The sequence below is a fragment of the Mirounga leonina genome, unplaced genomic scaffold (assembly GCF_011800145.1).
Source record: "Mirounga leonina isolate KUSES-001 unplaced genomic scaffold, KU_Mleo_1.0 Mir_153, whole genome shotgun sequence".
NCBI lineage: Eukaryota > Metazoa > Chordata > Mammalia > Carnivora > Phocidae > Mirounga > Mirounga leonina.
This window is the reverse complement of record NW_023270387.1, coordinates 8788473-8808780: the sequence shown is the minus strand read 5'-3', so window position 1 is coordinate 8808780 and position 20308 is coordinate 8788473. Positions and strand designations below refer to the sequence as shown.

General features: G+C 38.8%; 1 protein-coding gene across 2 annotated transcripts; it reads left to right on the top strand.

The window, feature by feature from the left end:
* Positions 1–642: 642 nt before the first annotated feature.
* Positions 643–19005, top strand: IL18 (interleukin 18). 2 transcript variants are annotated; one of them, XM_035008947.1, is made up of 6 exons: positions 643–825; positions 9911–9997; positions 10987–10998; positions 15153–15287; positions 16066–16199; positions 18670–19005. In XM_035008947.1, the coding sequence occupies exons 2-6, from the start codon at positions 9919–9921 to the stop codon at positions 18889–18891; spliced, it is 582 nt and encodes a 193-aa protein (XP_034864838.1). In that variant the 5' UTR covers positions 643–825; positions 9911–9918; the 3' UTR covers positions 18892–19005. The 2 variants fall into 2 exon arrangements, with proteins under 2 accessions (XP_034864838.1, XP_034864839.1); XM_035008948.1 differs by lacking the exon at positions 10987–10998 and having other exon boundaries at positions 18670–18969.
* The last annotated feature ends 1303 nt before the right edge of the window (positions 19006–20308 follow it).

Here is a 20308-nt window from a genome sequence, read left to right as displayed (position 1 = left end):
GCACTGCAGGATAAGGAAGAAGTTTTGTGCTGAAGTGTGAATAGAAAGTCTCAAAACAGAGAGAGATTAATGTGAGAAAAGATGCTTCTAATTGACCAAGCAGGTGCTTTTTTAAAAGGGCTTGGGCGGGGGGCACCTGGGTGGCTTAGTCCGTTAAGCATCTGACTCTTGGTTTCAGCTCTGGTCATGATCTCATGGGTCATGAGATCGAGCCCCCCACCCACCCACCCGTTGGGCTCCCTGCTCAGTGGGGAGTCTTCTTGAGATTCTCTCCCTCCATCCGCACCCTCCCCATGCTCTCTCTCTCTCTAAAATAAGTAAGTCTAAAAAAAAAAGAAAGAAAGAAAGAAAAGAATCTTTAGAAAAGGAAGGGAGCTAGGAAGTACAGTACTTCTGGAAGAGGCACAAGCTTTGGAAGGGCCAGAACTCCAACTTTTACAGAAGAAATTATTTCATTAAAATAGTGATTTTACATTAAAAGAAGTACCCATATTCTCTGGCATTACTTCAAGTTCTGTTGCCCTAGGAAAGAGCCCACATTTGAAAGCGAGTCCAAGGCGTGCCAGAACAGTCTCCTCCCTCCACCTGCTTCCTCCTTTCTCCCAGTCGCCTGGTCTCCACCCCCAGAGGCTTGGTCTCCTCCCCCAGATGGCTATTAGAACTGACGACCAGCTCGCTCTGTTTTCTGATGCTTTCTGCATTCCTAGCTGCGGGCTTCGGCTGCTGAAGGGACTGCCACCTTTTCCCATTTACACAGCCTCAGGAAAAGAAAGGGACCTCAAACTTTCCAGATCCCTTTCTCTCATAGGAAACTATCAAGCACAGGTAAGAAATATCATTCTTGTTTGGAAGTAAGTAAGCTAGAAAAGCGTTTGAGAGCAATTTCAGTCTTCTGACACCACTATGATGGGCAGATAGTTACAGTGTATGGAACATAGCAAAGTCTGAGTGGAAACTTTTTCTCTTTTAACCAACATTGGAGTGTATCACTTTTGAGCAAATGTTCTCAAACTGTTTGGCCTTGTGACCTCTCTCCATTCCTAAAAATTACTAAAGACTCTGAAAAAGTTTTGTTTCTCTAGGTTATTTACTGTATTGCTGTCATTTACTGTATTAGAAATTAAAACTGAGACATTTTTAAAATAGCGACCTTTATTTTAAAATAACAGTAAGCACATCATGGGTTAGCATAAATAGCATTTTTAATTATAGATAACTATACATTTTTAAAAATCTACTCTGAAGAGTGACATTGTTTTTCATTTTTACAAATCTCTTTAATATCTGGCTTAATAGAGACAGCTGCATTTCTATCTGCTTCTGCATTCAATCTATGTGATATCACACAGAATGTAGCCTCTGGTAAACTGTACTCTATACTCGTGAAAGAATGAGAATGAAAAAGACAAATTATATCTTGGAATTATTATGAAAATAGCTTTGACCTCATGAACCCCTTGAGAATCGCTGCTTTAAAACAATAAAGTAGGGGCACCTGGGTGGCTCAGTCAGTTAAGCGTCTGCCTTTGGCTCAGGTCATGATCTCGGGGTTCTGGGATCCAGTCCCACATCGGGTTCCCTGCTCAGGAGGGGGGCTCCCTACTCAACTGGGAGTCTGCTTTTCCATCTCCCTCTGCCCCTTCTCCTTGCTCGTCCTTTCTCTCTCAAATAAATAAATAAAACCATAAGGTAAAATAAAATAAAATAAAACGATAAAATAAGTAAGCTCCTCTTCAAAGGGAATCTCCACTCTGAATCCATGATTCTAAAAGCAAACAAAAAATTTTACCAAAGATTGATAATCTTGATGGAATCTGCATCAACACCCTTAGCCGGGCTACAGTTGTACAAAATTATAGCATTCCCCAGGAGAATTTTATTTCATAAAAGAAGGAAAGGACTGAATAAACATCTCTATTTTGAAGTATGAATAACAAAAGTTAGGACCCCCCCTTAAACTCCTCTTTTCTTTTTGCCTACATCAGCTATTTCGAGTTCTATTAAATCTTCCTCCACAACATCTTTTTTAACCTGACTTGTTCATAATATCCCTACATGAATATTATGAATTCTTATGTGAATTCCTACATGAATTCTTAGTAGTGTCATAGCCTATCCCTATTTTTTTCATAATGCACTTGCTCAGTAATCTGCATTCCTATGGCCTGTGAGTTTAAATTCACATTCTTCGGGGGTGCCTGGCTGGCTCAGTCAGAAGAGCATGCAACCCTTGATCTGGGGATCTTGAGTTTGAGCCCCACATTGGGTGTAGAGATTTCTAAGAAAAGTAAATAAACTTTAAGTAGGTAGATACATAAATAGATAGATAAATTCACATTCTTCTAGTGACTTCTAAAGCCCTCTCTAACCCCACCCTACCTTGAGTTCACTGCAGGACAACAGGATTGTGCCACTACAGTCCAAAAAATGGCTCCATTCAGTCCACCCTCCACCACAACATTGTTTTAATGGTCACATAAATGTTCTTCCATCTCCCTTTCCTCCATTCAAATCTTAAGCATTCCTTAAAGTTAAATTCAATTCTCCTGGGGCACCTGGGTGGATCGGTTGGTTAAGTGACTGCCTTCGGCTCAGGTCATGAGCCCCGTGTCGGGCTCCCTGCTCCTCGGGGAGCCTGCTTCTCCCTCTCCTCTGCCTGCTGCTCCCCCTGCTTGTGCTCTCTGTCTCTGTCAAATAAATAAAATCTTTAAAAAAAATTCAGTTCTCATTTTCACACAAGGCCATTCCAACTACATCTGTTCCATTTTGGCTGTTTCCTTTGAGTCTGTATTTAGCCGTTGATTACATATACACCTTTTACCATTAACTACCTAAATTTGCCTAGGTCTTCTTCCATCCCACCTCTGCCATACCCACATGTATATATTCATAAAATGGCAACATTTTCTTTCTTCCTTTCCTTTTTTTAAATGGCAACATTTTCAAGAACAAAAGGATTTCTAGAACTGAATAGTTAGGTTTTGATCTTGCTGCTATTAAGATAACTGTGGGAGTGCCTGGGCAGTTCAGTCGGTTAAGCGTCTGCCTTTGGCTCCCATCTCGATGCCGGAGTCCTGCGATCAAGCCTGGCATTGGGCTCCCTACTCAGCAGGGAGTCTGCTTCTCCCTCTACCCCTCACTCCGCTCGTGCTCACTCTCTCTCTCTCAAAATAAATAAATAAAACCTTAAAAAAAAAAAAGATGACTACATACATGATTTTAGGGAATTAGGTAATATGCTTCCTCATTTCATCCCATGCCTACGCCACAGAATTGTAATTCCACAGCAAGGATAAACATGATTGCTTTTCAAATTCAAGACACTTTTACTTTCAATCTAATTGTATGTTTTTAAACTCCTATGGCTTAACAATGCTGGCTATACAGTAAATATTCAATCAATACATGTGTTAGAATTACAAGAAAGTGGTTATGAGGATATTTGCCACATTATAAATGGTTCTCTCTTTGCAGCCTTACCTAGAATCTAGAATTACAGAATGCTGGAGCTGGTTAAGACCTGAAAAGTTAACCATTTAACTTCCTCTTTGTTCAAATGAGGAAACTGAGACCCTCAATATTAAGTGACTTGCCCCAGGAAGATTGCAAAGCTTGTGACCTAATTTCCATCATGATTTTCTACCATTCACTAGCCTTTGGCTAGTTTCCAAGTCTTGTATAACTAAAACTGTTTTTGTTTCAAAGAACCAATTGCCACTGCATATTCCCAGGAGGATGGTTCTGAGGCGGTTTGTAACTTTAAAAGAAGAAAAACTCAATAATCTGAGAATTTTAGATGAAATAGTCAAAGCATCCTATCTAATGGGAACTATAATTTTCATAGACTAGAGTTAAGAAAGCAAAGGAACACGGATGATAAAGCAAAAGAGGAAAATTGAGGGGAGGAGTGAAAAGGGGCACAACACTTACAATCGTAGATGTACTGATATCTAACAAAAAGAGTGGTAAGAAAATAAACACTCACATGAAATAAAAAAGAAACCACTAGAGAAAAAAATGAAAGAGGGAGAATATTGGAGAAACTCTATTTTTTAAAATATGTTTCAGGCCTGCCTGCGTGGCTCAGTCGTTAAGGCATCTGCCTTCAGCTCAGGTTATGATCCCAGGGTCCTGGGATCGAGCCCCACATCAGGCTCCCTGCTCAGCGGGGAGCCTGCTTCTTCCTCTCCCACTCCCCCCACTTGTGTTCCTGCTCTCGTTATCTCTCTCTGTCAAATAAACAAATAAAATCTTTAAAAAATAAATTAAATAAAATATGTTTCAGGGGCACCTGGGTGGCTCCATGGGTTAAGCATCTGACTCTTCCTTTTGGCTCAGGTCATGATCTCAGGGTTGTGAGATCCAGCCCCCCTATAGGGTTCCACGCTCAGCATGGGGTCTGCTTGGGATTCTCTCCCTTCCCTCTCCCTCCCCCTCTGTTCCTCTCCCCACGCTCTCTCTCTCCCAATCTCTCTCTCTCAAATAAATAAATAAATAAATAAATAAATAAATAAATAAATAAATAAATAAAATCTTAAAAAATAAATGAAATGTGTTTCGGATTTTCCTCATTTTCCTTCTCCTTCTCATTGGCTTTCAGATGGAGTGAAGGTTTTAAGACAGAAAATTTTCTACCAGTCCCTTTATACACTGTTGTCATGGCAACACAGTTTATTATCACAAACGTTTATTCATTTAACATTTATTGAACTCCTGCTGTATATAAGCTTCTTTCCAGGTGTTGAAGATTTAAGAAAAAAACGACAATTCATCGTAAAGAAACTCAGATGGAAGCTGGGCAGACCTATTTGTAATCAAAATAATCTTATTCAGCATAGTAAGAGCTATTTGAGAAGCATAAATAGGGGCAGGTAGAGGGGGCCACTGAGGAGAGAATGATTAGGTAGGAACAGAGGAGTCACGGAGGCTTCCCTAGAGAAAATGTTGAATGAGGACTTAAAAGATGAAGAATGAAGGGCTTGGCAGGCAACAAAAGCAGGGAAGTTACGGCCTGACAGGAGAAATGACACTGGCAACAATATGTAGCCCGGGAGAGTCTGGAAGCAAGAAAACCAAGTCAAGGGTATTAAAATAGAAGATACCGGAAGTGATGAGGGCTGAATTTAAAACAGTGCTGGTGGGTAGTCAGTATGGCTAAAATTAACAAGTCAGGAAACAACAGATGTTGGCGAGGATGCAGAAAAAGGGGAACCCTCTTACACTGCTGGTGGGAATGCAAACTGGTACAGTCATTCTGGAGAACAGTATGGGGAGGTTCCTCAAGTTAAAAATAGAGCTACCCTATGACCCAGCAATTGCACTACTGGGTATTTACCCCAAAGATACAAATGTAGTGATCCAAAGGGGTACGTGCACCCCAGTGTTTATAGCAGCCATGTCCACAATAGCCAAACTGTGGAAAGAGCCAAGATGTCCACTGACAGATGAATGGAGAAAGAAGATGTGGTATATATACAGTGGAATATTACTCAGCCATAAAAAAAAAATGAAATCTTACCATTTGCAATGACATGGATGGAACTAGAGGGTATTATGCTAAGTGAAATAAGTCAATCAGAGAAAGACAATTATCATATGATTTTATTCATATGTAGAATTTAAGAAACAAAACAGGATCACAGGGGAAGGAAGGAAAAATAAAATAAGACAAAATCAGAGAGGGAGACGATCCTTAAGAGACTTAACTCTAGGAAACAAACTAAGGGTTGCTGGGTGGGGGGATGGGATAACTGGGTGATGGACATTAAAGAGGGCACGTGATGTAATGAGCACTGGGTGTTATATGCAACTGATGAATCACTAAACTCTACTTCTGAAACTAATAATACACTATATGTTAATTAATTGAATTTAAATTTTTAAAAAAGAACTGGATTAGTCAGTAAAATTAATTAAATAATTAATTTTAAAAAACAGTACTGGTGGAGACGGAGAGAAGATACCAAATTCTAGAGACATTTCTGAGTTATAATCTACAGTATTTATGAGACAGTTTAGATAAAGGAATCGAGGACTCCTAGGTTTCCGTTTGGGACAAGTTACTTGGGCATGTTTTGGAAAGTAATTCATTAGTATATCCTGCAGGTGGACTGTGGGTCTGGAGCCAGAAACTGAAATTTGCAAGTTATATACCACCCCCCAACCTAACTACCACCCTCTCTCTACACTTTATGGCCGAACTCCCTAAAAGAATAGTTTGTATTTGCTGTCTTACCTGCCCCCCCATCCTGCCCCACCCCATGCTGCCCTAGATTTTTGTCAGCGTGCCTCTACTCCCTCCACATTCCCCAAACTCTTCTATTCCCTAACTTCCTAACTGCCAAATTCAATGAACAAGTTTGAGCTTGTGGGCTCTGCAGCTTCGATCTTGCCTTCTGTGACACTTCTCTCTGAGATTTGCAAAATTGAATGCATTTTCCACTCAAGCCTGTCATTCTCCTTTTTCTTAGTTATAATGAGGTAACCACTCAACAAATTGCCCAAGCCAGCAACTTTGAACTCACCTGCAGTTCCTCCTTCTTCCATTTGATCTACAACCAATCAGCTAAAAACTCCTGCTGTTAAGTCTCCTTTCATCCCCATAGCCACCACCTTAGTTTACATCTTCATCAACTGTTACCTTAACTGTTAAAACTGCTTCTGAGGTTGTTTTCTGGCCTCTGTCCAGTCTTGCCCATAGAATCCATTCTCTACACTGCTGCCAGGGCGAGCTTTTTAAAACATAAATTTGACCATGTCTTCCTCCTACTTAAAGAAAGTCAGTATTTTTTCAGAAAAACAGTTCAAACTCTTTAGCCTACTTAAGCAAGGCCTTTATAATCTGACTCTCCTTTGGGAGCTTTTGTCAAATTGAACTACATTGCAAATTGCATTTTATGTGAATTGAACTAGGCATAATCAACCCATGTAATATAAATAATACTCTCACTTTATAGGCAAAATGAAAATATGTGAAGTCCTCCAAGTTAGCTTATCTAGAATGACATAATTTCAAAGCTGGTAGGCTAAGTGAGTTGTGAACCGTTAACACTCTTGACACATTTAAGTTTCTCTTATACCTGACAAAATTAGCTATTTCCACGTTGATATTATGTAAGCTAGGCTATCCTTTAAATACCTCAGAAGTTCTTGAGATGTACAGGTTATTGTGATGCTATTTTTTAAATGTTCACTACTCTCATAATTTTAAATGTTTTTATATCTGACAGCAATGCTATCAAAGTGCTGAGGGATATTGTTACTGCTTGTGCTGAGAAGCACCTCCAAATAAATAAGTTGGAAAAACAGTCAGATGCAAGAAAACAAGGGTAAAAGGGCCAAAGTACCACCATGACAGAATGTGTGGAGAAAGCACTATGCAAAGCATTATTTATAATGCTGAGAAAGTTGAAACAAAGAAAGAAAGCAAGAATACACTTTGGTTGTTGTAGATTTGTGTACTCCAAGGATATCTCTTTACATACTTTTCTATTTATTCCCAAGGAAAAGTTAATCTTGAACTTTGTGAGATCTTCAGAAATGCTTTCTTCCTGTAAAATGGGGCTGCATTTGCATTAACTACAGTAATAGGCTCCAAACAAGCCATGTTCTCTCAGAATTCCCTGCTTCTTGGCTTTTGCTCACATTTTCCCTCTTTGTGGAAAGCTCTTCTCCTGGCTTTGAAAATGCCTGTCTCTCTTACAAGCCAGCACAATTATCAGTTCCTCTAAGAGGTCTTCCTCAGCACTGCCAGGCAGACAGAGGATCTCGTAAATCCAGCCCTTACAGCATTCATTATACCATTCTGTAATTGTTTATGTATTTGTCTTTCACCAGACTCTGAGTAATTGGAGGGTAGGTATTATGTTTTGTCAGCTTTCTAGCTCCATTACTGACACAAAGTACATACTCAATAATTAACTGATGAATGATTTCAAATGTTGTGTAATATTATTATTTTTAAGGTAACAGTGACCTCTGAATCCATTCACTCATTGACTACTCACTGTAGTAAACATAAGTAATTTCATCCAATTCCTGCACATACTACTTAGTACTTCTCAGGTAAATTATTTTCCAAAAATATGAGTGCATTACATAATATTAAAGTTTGTAGAGAAGACCACCCTAGCTATTATTTCATATGCTTGTATATTATATATCTGTATAAATTTGATAACTATTCACATTTGTATGTGTATAAGGAACTGAATCTAGATTAAACTGTTAAATAGCCACCAACTGACAAGTGTCATGGGTTAACTTAATTTGGATTAAGTTTTTTAACTGAGTTTTAATTTCCTGCTTCCTCTACCATATATATCTGGCCTCAGCAGACTATGCCAGAAAAATATTTGAGTCAGTTCTCTACCTAGGAGCTTGGACTTAAATACCCCTATATATACTAATGACAAGTGTGACCCAAGCACCTGCCTTAGAGCCCCAACCATAACTACCCTCAGGAACCCAAGGTACCGCTGAACTCTGGAGTAGAGCCTCTTAATCATTTCTGTGTCATGGATCCTAATGGACAATCTAGTGAAGTTTATGGACCCCTTCTCAAAATAATGTTTTTACATGTATACCATTAAATCTATTATATCAAAATGGGGTTATCAAAAAAATTAACAAATTTTGATGTAGTATACACGTGCTTCTTTATTAACACATAAATCACAAAATCTACGGGTATGACCAGTAACTTCTGTATATTTCAAAGTAGTAAGGAATTTAAACCCTATTTCAAGATCTTGGGGCACCTGGGTGGCTCAGTCATTAAGCATCTGCCTTTGGCTCAGGTCATGATCCCAGGGTCCCGGCATCGAGCCCCTCATCGGGCTCCCTGCTCGGCGGGAAGCCTGCTCCTCCCTCTCCCACTCCCCCTGCTTGTATTCCCTCTCTTGCTGTGTTTCTCTGTCAAATAAATAAATAAATAAAATCTTTTAAAAAAATAAATAAACCCTATTTCAAGATCTCAAGATAACACAATAGGAAATCTGTATTTTTATTAGTGACATTACAGGTACTGCTAATAATACGTTTGTTTCCTACACCATAATGGAAGGAACTGCTAAATTTCAGTTAGAAGTTCGTGAAAATAAATATGTATTTTTTTTCCCATCACAAACTTCCCAGATAGAGAATCCCTGCTTCATAGACAAAGATCTGGAAGGATACATGCTATATTGGAGTGGGATGGAGTAGGGTGGGGCAGAGGAGAAGAACAAAAATAAGTTTTAACATTTTCAAATCCTATATTATTATTTGTTGTTGTTTTTTACAGAAACACTGTATATTTATGTATTACTTGTGTAAAAAGCATACTATAACCCAAACTCCAGATCTAAAGCTACTGCTGCATAGGGAGAGAGGGCCTCCAGATGCCAAACCCTTCAGCCTCCCCCCACCACTACCCTCACCACCCGGCCCTCACTGCCAAGTGGAAACACCATTTTTATCATTGTCTCACTTCTAGCACTTTGACAATGAACTTACAAACCTTCAATCTCCCATGCACATGAACCCATTGGTTGAAAGACAGAGATAGAGCCTATTCATAGTTAAATGACAGGCATTCTATATTTATATTGATAATACATTTCCCCCAAGATACTAAGACAATATTTCAGTTCATTAGTGGACGACTTATCCACCCTTTATAACTCTGTTTTATGAGAAGATGCTTTCTAGATTCCAAATATCTGATGGTTTGTAAGAGAACATCTGAACATGTGTATTCATAAGCTGAAGACCCAAGCATTTATTAAATGTCTAAAGTGTTCATCGGCATATTGGGTGATACACTGACTTCTGAATTTGGAGTAGTACAAGGCAGTAAGTAGTAAAAGATTCTTTTTGTGTAAATGGAACAACCACTACCTTTTCACAGATGATGATTTGCTTTCATTAGGAATAAAGATGGCTGCTAACCCAGGAAAAGACAATTGCATCAACTTTGTGGAAATGAAATTTATTGACAATATGCTTTACTTTAAAGGTAAGCCTAAAGCAATAGACCAAATAAGGGTTCAGATAAATGTATGCAGCTAGAAAAGATGTTGTGAAGTGAACTATTAAGTGCCTCTTTTTTGTCACCAAATTCCACTGTAATACTAATGACACTATTCTCTGGGGAGAATAGAAATTAACCATAATATGTCCAGTATCCTAGCACCTCGTCCCACCACATGTCCTGGCTCTTTAGTTAACAGTAGCCAACTCATAAGGTGGCTTCAGGTGCACATCATGAAAATCCCACAAAATTGGGTAATTCAGGGAATATAATTTCCCAAAACAAACTGGTAAATCACATAAGAAATACCTTACATCTAGAGTTCTGTGAGTGAGTTATACCATTTCATGTAAAAATATTTGACAAATAAAAACAGATTCTAATGATTAATCTTCGATGGGCAGTTTGGCTTCACTTGAAAGGCTGGCTTCATTTGACAGCTTCATAGAAAGTCCCTAGGTGGGGCGCCTGGGTGGCTCAGTCATTAGGCATCTGCCTTCGGCTCGGATCATGGTCCCAGGGCCCTGGGATCGAGCCCCGCATCAGGCTCCCTGCCTGCCTCTCCCTCTCCCACTCCCCCTGCTTGTGTTCTCTCTCTGTGTCAAATAAATAAATAAATAATCTAAAAAAGAAAAGAAAGTCCCTAGGTGACTTTCCATTTAAACAATAAACTTAAGAGTAAATCTATCATTTTATAAAATTTCCTTTTAACTGAAAATTCAAATTTATAAACCTGGGATATAGGTTTTTTATCTCATTTACCTGTGAACACACTAAGTCTAATGAGCTTCATTTTATGGGACCTTTGGGATGATTATATAATATTTCTGATGGAGGCCCACAAAAGCTATCACTGGTAAGATAGTGGTTAAATATTGGGGAGTGACAGGAGAGTAATGAAATGGTAGGGTAAAAGATATTCTGAATTGAAATATAGAATTCAACATATTTTGTTTCTCTTTTTTCCCCTTTAGCTGAAAATGATGGTAAAGTATAAATTTATTTCTCTTTCTTTGTAAAATAAGTAACTACTTTAGTAAGCATCTCTCAGACACGTCCATATCACCACTCTTAGCTGAGAGAAGCTAGTACCAGTATATTTGAGAAGTGAATCTTCCCACAAAGGAATGTGGACTCGATAGCACAGCCTTGGAATAAAGGTGACCCTAAGAGATACAGAGAAGAACCTCTAGCAAAATATGCTTCTCTCTACACCTTAGGAAATTCTCCAGCTCTTAGAATCTACAAAGTAGATTATCTGTTATACAGATCCTGAGATTAGCAGGAAGTTATGGATTCTCTGGAGGAAAAGGGGAGTGAAGCATGAGAACTGTCCAAAATCAAGAGATTCCTCCTTCTTCAACCCCCTCTCTCAGAAATGCTTTGGGAAGAAGCCTGGGAGGCTCCCAGGGTATAGGGAATTCTGGAAATAGAGGAGATGGGGAAGGGGAGAGCAAGCAGAACTATGAGGCTGAGTCATTGAGTCTTATTAAGATGTGGATGCACCCAGTCCTTGGCCTGGCATTCAGGTAGGATCATACCCAAGTCTGGCCTGTGATCCTCTAACAGGCCCCCAGATTATGAAAGGCCATTAGTTTCTCATACTTTTCCTTAAAAATATCACTTTTCCCATTCTTAAGGTGATCCTTACTGGACTAGAAATAGAAGATAGCAACTTTTTTGAAAAAATACTATTTTTTCATGTTTCTTTTATCCCCCCAGCTTTATTGAGATATAAATGACATATAACTCCTCATGCTTCTTAAAGACTGTCCTACTCTCCATTTATTTAATTCAATACATATTGGCATCTGTATCCCAGGTGCTATGTTAAACAGTAGGATACAATGGTGAACAAAACATGGCTCTTACAGGAAGAAGCAGGCACATCAGGAAGGCAAATGGACTATGGTATGTCAAGTGTTAACAAAGGCACAGGATGCTATGGGAGCACATGGAAGGGGCCCCTAATTCAGTCCAGTAGATTCTGGGAGGGCACTTTGAAGGAGGGACAGATTTGAAGAGTGAATAGGAGTTAGCCAAGAGAAAGTATTCTAGGCAGGGAGAAGACCACATGCAAAGGCCAAGATATGAAAGAAAGCATGGCACCTATGGGGAATTAAAAGTAACTCAGAATGGGAGTAGGAGAATGGTGTGAGAAGAATGATAAATAGGGCGCAGATAAAGAAGGTTCTCTTATTCCAAGATAGGGAATTTGGATCTTATCTTTGGGATAATGGGGACTCATTAAGCACAATTTATATGATCTGGAATACAGAGTAGTTTGCTGTAACAAAGTGATCCAAAAATATAGTAACTGAATAAGATAGAAAATGTTTCTGTCAAACACAAGACCAAGTAGGTAGTTCAGCATTAGCATGGCTAGATACTGCCTGATGATGTTGGGATCTCAAGTTTCTTCTCTCTTGTTATTCCAGCATCCCTAAGCTGTTGAACTCATTCACATACTTGAAAAGCATTACCACACTTCCTGGGTCCATATCCCAGCTAGCAAGAAAGGGTTCAAAGTAAGAGGAAGACAGCCCCATTTCTTTTAGAGGCTCCACTTGGAAGTCATACACATCAACTGCACTCATTCCATCCATTAGAATTTAGTCATGTGGCCACACCAACTTCGAGGAAATCTGAAAATATGATCTTTATTCTGTGTAGCCATGCACCTCATTAAAATTCAGAGATAAATGATCATCTCTCTGAATTTTAACTTAATTAAAATTGAATTATAATTCCTTCTGACTTCAGTGTAAAGAACTGATGTGTGACAGAAGGGGGGGATGCCAATTAAGAGGCTATTATTGCAGTCCATGTAAGAAATGACGGTGACACGGATTAAGGTAGGCACAGTGGGTGCCAATGAAGAGCTGTGGAGGGATTTTAGACATATTTGGAAGAATCAACAGGACATGATTGGGGCTGGATTTAGAATGAGATGGAGAGAAAGACAGAAGAGATAATGGCTACATTTTTTCACTTAGGCAATTTGTAGGAAACACAAGAGGAAGAGCAGGGTAAAGAGGTATGCAGAGCAAAGAGGAAGACATAAATTTAGTTTTGGTTCTTATCTGTGGGACATCGTAGTGGAAATGTCCAGTAGACCCTTGGACATATAGTTCAGAGCTCGGGATGAAAATTTGGGCTGGTTATATAGATGTAGGAGGCTTATGTATAGAAATGGCATCTGAAGCTACAGGAATAAAAAGACAAATCAGAGGAAATGTGTAAAGGGAGAAAGTAAGAGTCAGTGACTAAACTCTGAGGAAATACCTACATTTAAAGGATGCAGTAGAAAAAGAAGCTAATAAAGAACAGAGCAGAGTAACCAAAGAGGAAGGAGAAAAACCAAGAGAATGTCATGGAATCCCAGGAGAGCCTTTCAAGCTGGAGGTAAAAGGTAGCCTGTTGGATTTTGCAGCCTTGAACACCAAGGGCTGGAAAGCTCTATTACATTTAGCAACAGGGAATTTGGTGACCTCAGTGAAAGCAGTTTAATGGAGAAATGGAGGCAGAGGGGAGAAATGGGTGGCTCCGTGGGTTAAGTGTCTGCCTTCGGCTCAGATCATGATCCCAGGGTCCTGGGATGGAGCCCCGGGTCGGGCTCCCTGCTCAGCCAGGAGTCTCCCTCTCCCTTTCCATCTGCCTCTCCCCCAGCTCATGCTCTCTCTCACTCTCTATCAAATAAATAAATAAAATCTTAAAAAAAAAAGAAAAAAGAAAAAGAAATGGAGGCAGATGCAGACAGCAATTAGTAGAAGAGTGAATGGTAAGGAAGTGATACAGACAATTCTTGCCAGAAGCATGGTTATTAAAAGGAAGAGAGAAACAAGGCCAGCTACAGAGTGGAATATGGTTGATAGAGAAATTTTAAATCTCAAAGTGAAAAGAGCTTTATGTTTTTCTTATAAAAATAATGTTTATTGCAAATAATTTTAGGCAATTAAGCTAAGAACAATAAGAAAAATAAAAGCATGAAAATAACCCAGAAATAATCATTGCTATCATTTTGATGCAATATTCCTATACATCTTTCAGTATATGTTATACTATACCTAAGATTCTTTTTCTAGTTTAAATTCACATGCATATCTTTCCATGGCAATGAATAATTACAGTTATATTCAATCTGTGATCTTCCATAGTAAGGGCCTATCAAAATGTTTTTGGTCAATCCCCAATTGATGGCATTTGAGTTGTTTCCAGTTTGTTGCTATTATTAACAATGCTCCTATAAGCATTTGTGTAGTGAAATATTTACAAATTTGCCTGATTGTTTCTTTAGAATAAGATCCAGGAATAGAACGGCTGGTTGATAGAAGAGAGGGGATGATTGGTAAATCCAGGTTTCAGTAGAAGATACATACAGAGCACAGATGGGGTTAGCTCTGGACACCAAAAGGGGCAACTTTTCCACATTTCCTCTTGGGACAAGAGGCATAGAGGAAATAGCAGGGGCTGCCACAGTTACATTTCTAAGTGGAGTGGCAGGAAATCATTTGCTGAAAGCGAAAGCAGAGGTGACAATGTAGAGATCCCTAGGAGACAGGAGAAGGTTTGGAATTGCAGCTCTGGACTACGGAAGAATACTGAAGTGTAACAGAAAGGAAGTATTGACAATCGGTGAATTTGTGATGGCACCAACTTGTACATATGTATAATTATTCACCAGCAAGACTCAGCAGCCAAGTTTGGGGATTTTGTAGTAGGCAGATAAATAAATTCGGGATTTAAGATTCTGGCAAAAAGGTGGATAAAATGATGAGCCGTGAGGTCCAGGCTGCATAGAGAAGAAAGGGAGGACAGGAAGAGGTTAGACGGAGAAAATGTAAGAGGCAGGAGGCTCTGAAGTAGAGGAAAAGCTTAAGAAAGTAAAAGGATGGGAGACAGTGGTTGGAAAATAGGATATTTGAATATAATACTGTAGAGGAAAAGTAGTTCTGGGTGATAACAAGAACTGGCTGTGCTCTTGGAAGTGGGTTAAAAAACACCGTGCAATGTTGCCCTAGCTGCTTATGTACCAGAAGATTATGATTAGTAGCTATTGAAAACTGAAATATATAGTATGCTTATTTGTAAATTTAGAGGGAAAAATGTATTTTTAAATGAAATTTAATGTGCATTGTAGACAACCTGGAAACAGATTACTTTGGCAAGCTTGAACCTAAAATCTCAATCATACGAAATTTGAACGACCAAGTTCTCTTCGTTAACCAGGAAAATCAACCCGTGTTTGAGGATATGCCTGATTCTGACTGTACAGGTATTATTTTTTTAATATATATTTGTAACATAAAAGTGACAAGCTGCTACTTCTTCTCATTCCATTTAACTATCTCTGTTTTTCTGTGATAGACCTAATCCTCAGATGAAAAGTCCTAAGAGTAGTAACAACTTCACTCACAAGAAACTTGACAGGGTAGCCCACATTTTTTTAGCTGGGGTGAAAAACTGATGCAATAAAGACATTGCCTACATGTGGGTCACCAATCCCTTCACTGTAATTGCATTAACTATATAGGATCTCAAATGGATCCTTGATACCTGCTGCTCATAGCTGAAATTGCTGATGGCATTTTCGAAACTCAAAATTAAAAATAAATACACAAGCATTTCAAGTAAGTCTGTCTTACCCCAGAAATTTAGAGTGCCTTATAAAGTGAATCAGTTTACTGTGCCTTCCAAGGTTTGAATTCCAAATCAGAGTTGAGGCAGAGTTGAAACAGTGAAGTGCACTTTTGAAAAAAAAAAACTAAATTTTTACCTTAACAGATACTTTAAATGTTCTATTTAGCATTTAGAAGTTAAAAACAATCTTTTAATGAACTCAGAGTATCTGTAAAACACTCAAAAAGTTGAAGCATTTGTGTTATAATACATATTGTGAGTGTGTTTTAAAGAATCTGAGGGCACCTATTTAACAGGCTGAATCTCAGAGTAATGATAATGGGTTTATTAAGGATTATCCTTAGGCTAATTTCCATAAATACTGATTTGCAAAACTTCTAACTAGTGTTCTCATTTATTAATGTTTGTTTCAGATAACGCACCCCATACTGTATTTATCATATATATGTATAAAGATAGCCTCACTAGAGGTCTGGCAGTAACCATCTCTGTGAAGTGTAGGAGAATGTCTACTCTCTCCTGTAAGAACAAAACTATTTCCTTTAAGGTAAGACTGACTTGTTTTAGTCATATTTTTGTGCAAAATTTAAAAACCCAAATATCCTCAGTCCTAGCTTTTATCTAGAACAAAAATAGCAAGAAGCAGAGAAGCCTTAATATGGATAGTTACTAAAAATTGTCAGACTCTCTAACTTATTGCAATGACATCATGGTTTTTCTGAGCCTGTTGTAGGGAGGAACGGGCACAAGACTTGTTTCAGAACCCGAGTCTTCTGAATAATCAACCTATAGATAAAGTAAGAATATAGAGTACAGACATGAATTATCATGTATATTAAAGAATGGCATGTGAATTTCTAGAATGAGTCCTGCCATACAGAATGAAGTTAAATATCCTTCTGTAAGCCTTCTACTTTGTAAATTATGGTATTTTAATCCTTAATTATTTTGTCCCTGCTTCTTAGCCTAAGTCTTGGCTACATCCTTCAGCTTTCAATTGATATATGTTATTTTCTTATTTATTTTTTTAAATAAATAAATTTTAATATGGGGCTTGAACCCTGAGATCAAGACTCAAGCTGAGATCAAGAGTCAGACGCTTAAACGACTGAGCCACCCAGGCGCCCCCATTTATGTAGTTATTTTTAAGTTCTCTCAGACTTACTGGGGAGAGGACCAAACTAACAGATGTTAGGTCAAGCTTACCTTCCCCTGGGTTCAGATTCAACCCCTCCTGATGTAAAAAATACCTTAGGCCCTTGGAGACTCAAGTTTTGCCAGGTAGGGCTTTCCAAGTTGAGGGTTTCCCAAGGTCACTGGGATTGTTTCCACATCCACTTGTTGTGTATCTTCCCTATGAGGACTGTCAATAGTTAACACTAAAGCCAAGGAGAGCTACTGCCCCAAGATTTCCTTGCCTCTGTTCTGAAATAGGACACTGAACTAGTTAGAGATCACTTATTCTACCTATCCACACCTCCACTTTCAACTATAACTTTCCACACTAGGTTTGAAGTAAAAAGTTTATCTCGCTCTAGTATTTCTAGAGCTTTTGAAGTTTTAGCTAAGGATGACTTATCACTTATACATTAGACTTTAGCTTAGTCGCAAATTGGCTCCCCCGGCTTGGAGTCTCCCTAAATTCTGGTATATTGTAGACAGCTGCAGATGAGCTGGGGTGAACTAGTTTATACTCTCATCATTTCAGAACTCTTCACTTGTTGATAAAGGACAAAGGTCAAGAGTTAGGACTATAAATTCCACAAGTGTTTGAGAAGTTTGGAGGTACCCCCCACCCAGGTTCTTTCAGGCATCTTGGGAGGATGCTAGAATGCTATTTTGTGTCTGGAGGTCTCTCCATCAGTCCTTAGACAGGATCATGGTAATCTTTGCTACCGGGGGTCAAAATTAAGCTCAAAAAAAAAAAAAAAAAGTCTGCTGGCTCTGGGATTAACATGGAAAGAACCTCAGGTGGTCTTTACATTTTCTAGTCCATCCTGAAAAGTAGGTATGATGCAATAATAGGAAAAGTGCAGGCAGTACAGTCAGTTGGGTGACCAACAGTTTCCTGTGGTCTAGCTATCCTTGAGAAAACCCTATGCTGGGGCTGAAGGATATAGGAATCAGCATTTGGTTCAGAGCAGAGCCCAGCCAATTTCAGGATAGAAATTCAGAACTACTATGGGACTAGAGTGCTTGACAGAGAAAAGTGCTGTCTAAGCCAATAAGCAGGGCTACACTGGAACCCAGGACATGGCCGTAGGACAAGCAGTGGGTCTATTTACAGCACGTTTCAGTCCCAGGCTCTGCTCAAGGAAGAAAGAAGCTGAGATGCCTGCCACTTTCTGCCTCTCTCACATTTGGCTCAGAAACAAGAGCTAGCCTTTGCCTAGCCTAGCTCATCAATGTCTTTAGCTGTGAATGGTTGAAGAAGACAGGAACTGACCTTAGCACAAACACGTGGTCTCTGCTGGAACTCTACTTCATCTTGACCAGATATGGACTCCAATTGGGGGAGAGGAGAAAAGGAAGCTATCCGATGGGTAAATTGGGAGAAACTACAGGCCTAAACCTGAACGTGCATTCAACGGTGGGAAAAGCCAGAGTAAACAGGGAGAATAGATTTGGAATTAAGAGGGAGAGGATTCATCAGTCTTACACAATTCACAGGGTTTTAGAGGTGAGGGGGTGGGGGGATGCGTTAGCCCGGTGATGGGTATTAAAGAGGCACGTACTGCATGGAGCACTGGGTGTTATACGCAAACAATGAATCATGGAACACTACATCAAAAACTAATGATGTACTGTATGGTGACTAACATAACATAATAAAATAAAATTTAAAAAAAAAAGAGGGAGAGGAGATCAGTATTCTTATATTAAAAGGTTTGTTTGTTTGACTCTTGAGAATAAAAACTTCTTTAGTTCTGTGCAGTAATATACTTCAAAATAAACCACACATATTCAAATTGTTCATGTCCTTAAAAAATTAAATCATCTTTTTTTTCTCTCTCTAGGAAATGTGTCCTCCCGATAGTATCAACGATGAAGGAAATGACATCGTATTCTTTCAGAGAAGTGTTCCAGGACATGACGATAAGATACAATTTGAGTCTTCGTTGTACAAAGGATACTTTCTAGCTTGTAAAGAAGAGAAAGATCTTTTCAAACTCATTTTGAAAGAAAAAGATGAAAGCGGGGATAAATCCATTATGTTCACTGTTCAAAACAAAAGCTAGATATTAAAATTGCACAGTTTGAATTTTCTGAGTTTTTGTCTTTCAGAAAGGTTGTAAGACTTTGAGCCTATAATTGTAGTAATGAAATAAAATGACTAATGGTCTCAAAGGATACCATTAAGAAATGAATAAGAAGGGGCACCTGGGTGGCTCAGTCAGTTGAGTGTCCAACTCTTGATTTCGGCTCAGGTCATGATCTCATGGTTGTGGGATCAAGCCCTGCCTGCATCCGGCTCCACGCTCAGCATGGAGTCTGCTTGAGATTCTTTCCCTCTGCCTCTGCCCCTCCCCCTGCTCACTCTCTCCCTCCCTTTCTCTCTCTCTCAAATAAATAAAATCTTTAAAAAAAAAATGAATTAGAAGGTTTCACAAATTGAATTGACTCCTCCTTATCCAGGTTAATAAAATATTTGTATAACATTAGAAGAATGCATAGTTTCAAAACACATTCTACATTGATAGTTGCAACATAGATTATACTCACTAGAACTGCTTTCAGTCTTTTGGGTTACTGGTCCTAATGATAAAAGATACTCATAGTTGACCTTTCTAATTTTTTAAGAATATCATTAAAACCAACAAGATTTTGTAGAGACCACTTCACTTGACTAATTTCTGCATTTCTTCCAAAGTCAGATTGATCCTGAATCCAGGATTATACACTCTGATCAAATGGCATTCAAACCAGGAATGTAAAGATCGTTTAATATTATAAAATGAACTAATGTTAATATACCATATTAATAGAATAAAGGAGGGGCACCTGGGTGGCTCAGTCGGTTAAGTGTCTGCCTTCAGCTCAGGTCATGATTCCGGGGGTCCTGGGATTGAACCCCACATCAGGCTCTATGCTCAGTGAGGAGCCTGCTTTTTCCTCTCCCTTTGCCGCTCCCCCTGCTTGTGTTCTCAGAGATCTCTCTCTCATTCTGTCAAATGAATAAATAAAATCTTTTTAAAAAATAGAATAAAGGATAAAAACCACACAATCATCTCAATAGATGCAGAAAAAGCATTTGACAAAATCCAATTCATAAAAAAAAATTCTCAATAAACTTGAAAGAGAAGATAACTTCTTCAATGTGAAAAAGGACATCTATGAGGGACACCTGGATGGCTCAGTCATTTAAGTGTCTCCTTCAGCTCAGGTCATGATCCCAGGACCCTGGGATTGAGCCCCACGTTGGGCTCCCTGCTCAGCAGGGAGCCTACTTCTCCTTCTTCCCCTTGCTCGTGCTCTATCTCTCTCTCTCTCAAATAAATAAATTAAATCTTTAAAAAAAAAAAAAGGACATCTATGAAAAACCTACAGCTGACATCATACTTTTTTTAAATTTATTTTTTAAATTCCTATATAATTAACATACAGTGTTATATTAGTTTCAGGCGTACAATATAGTGATTCAACAATTCCATATAT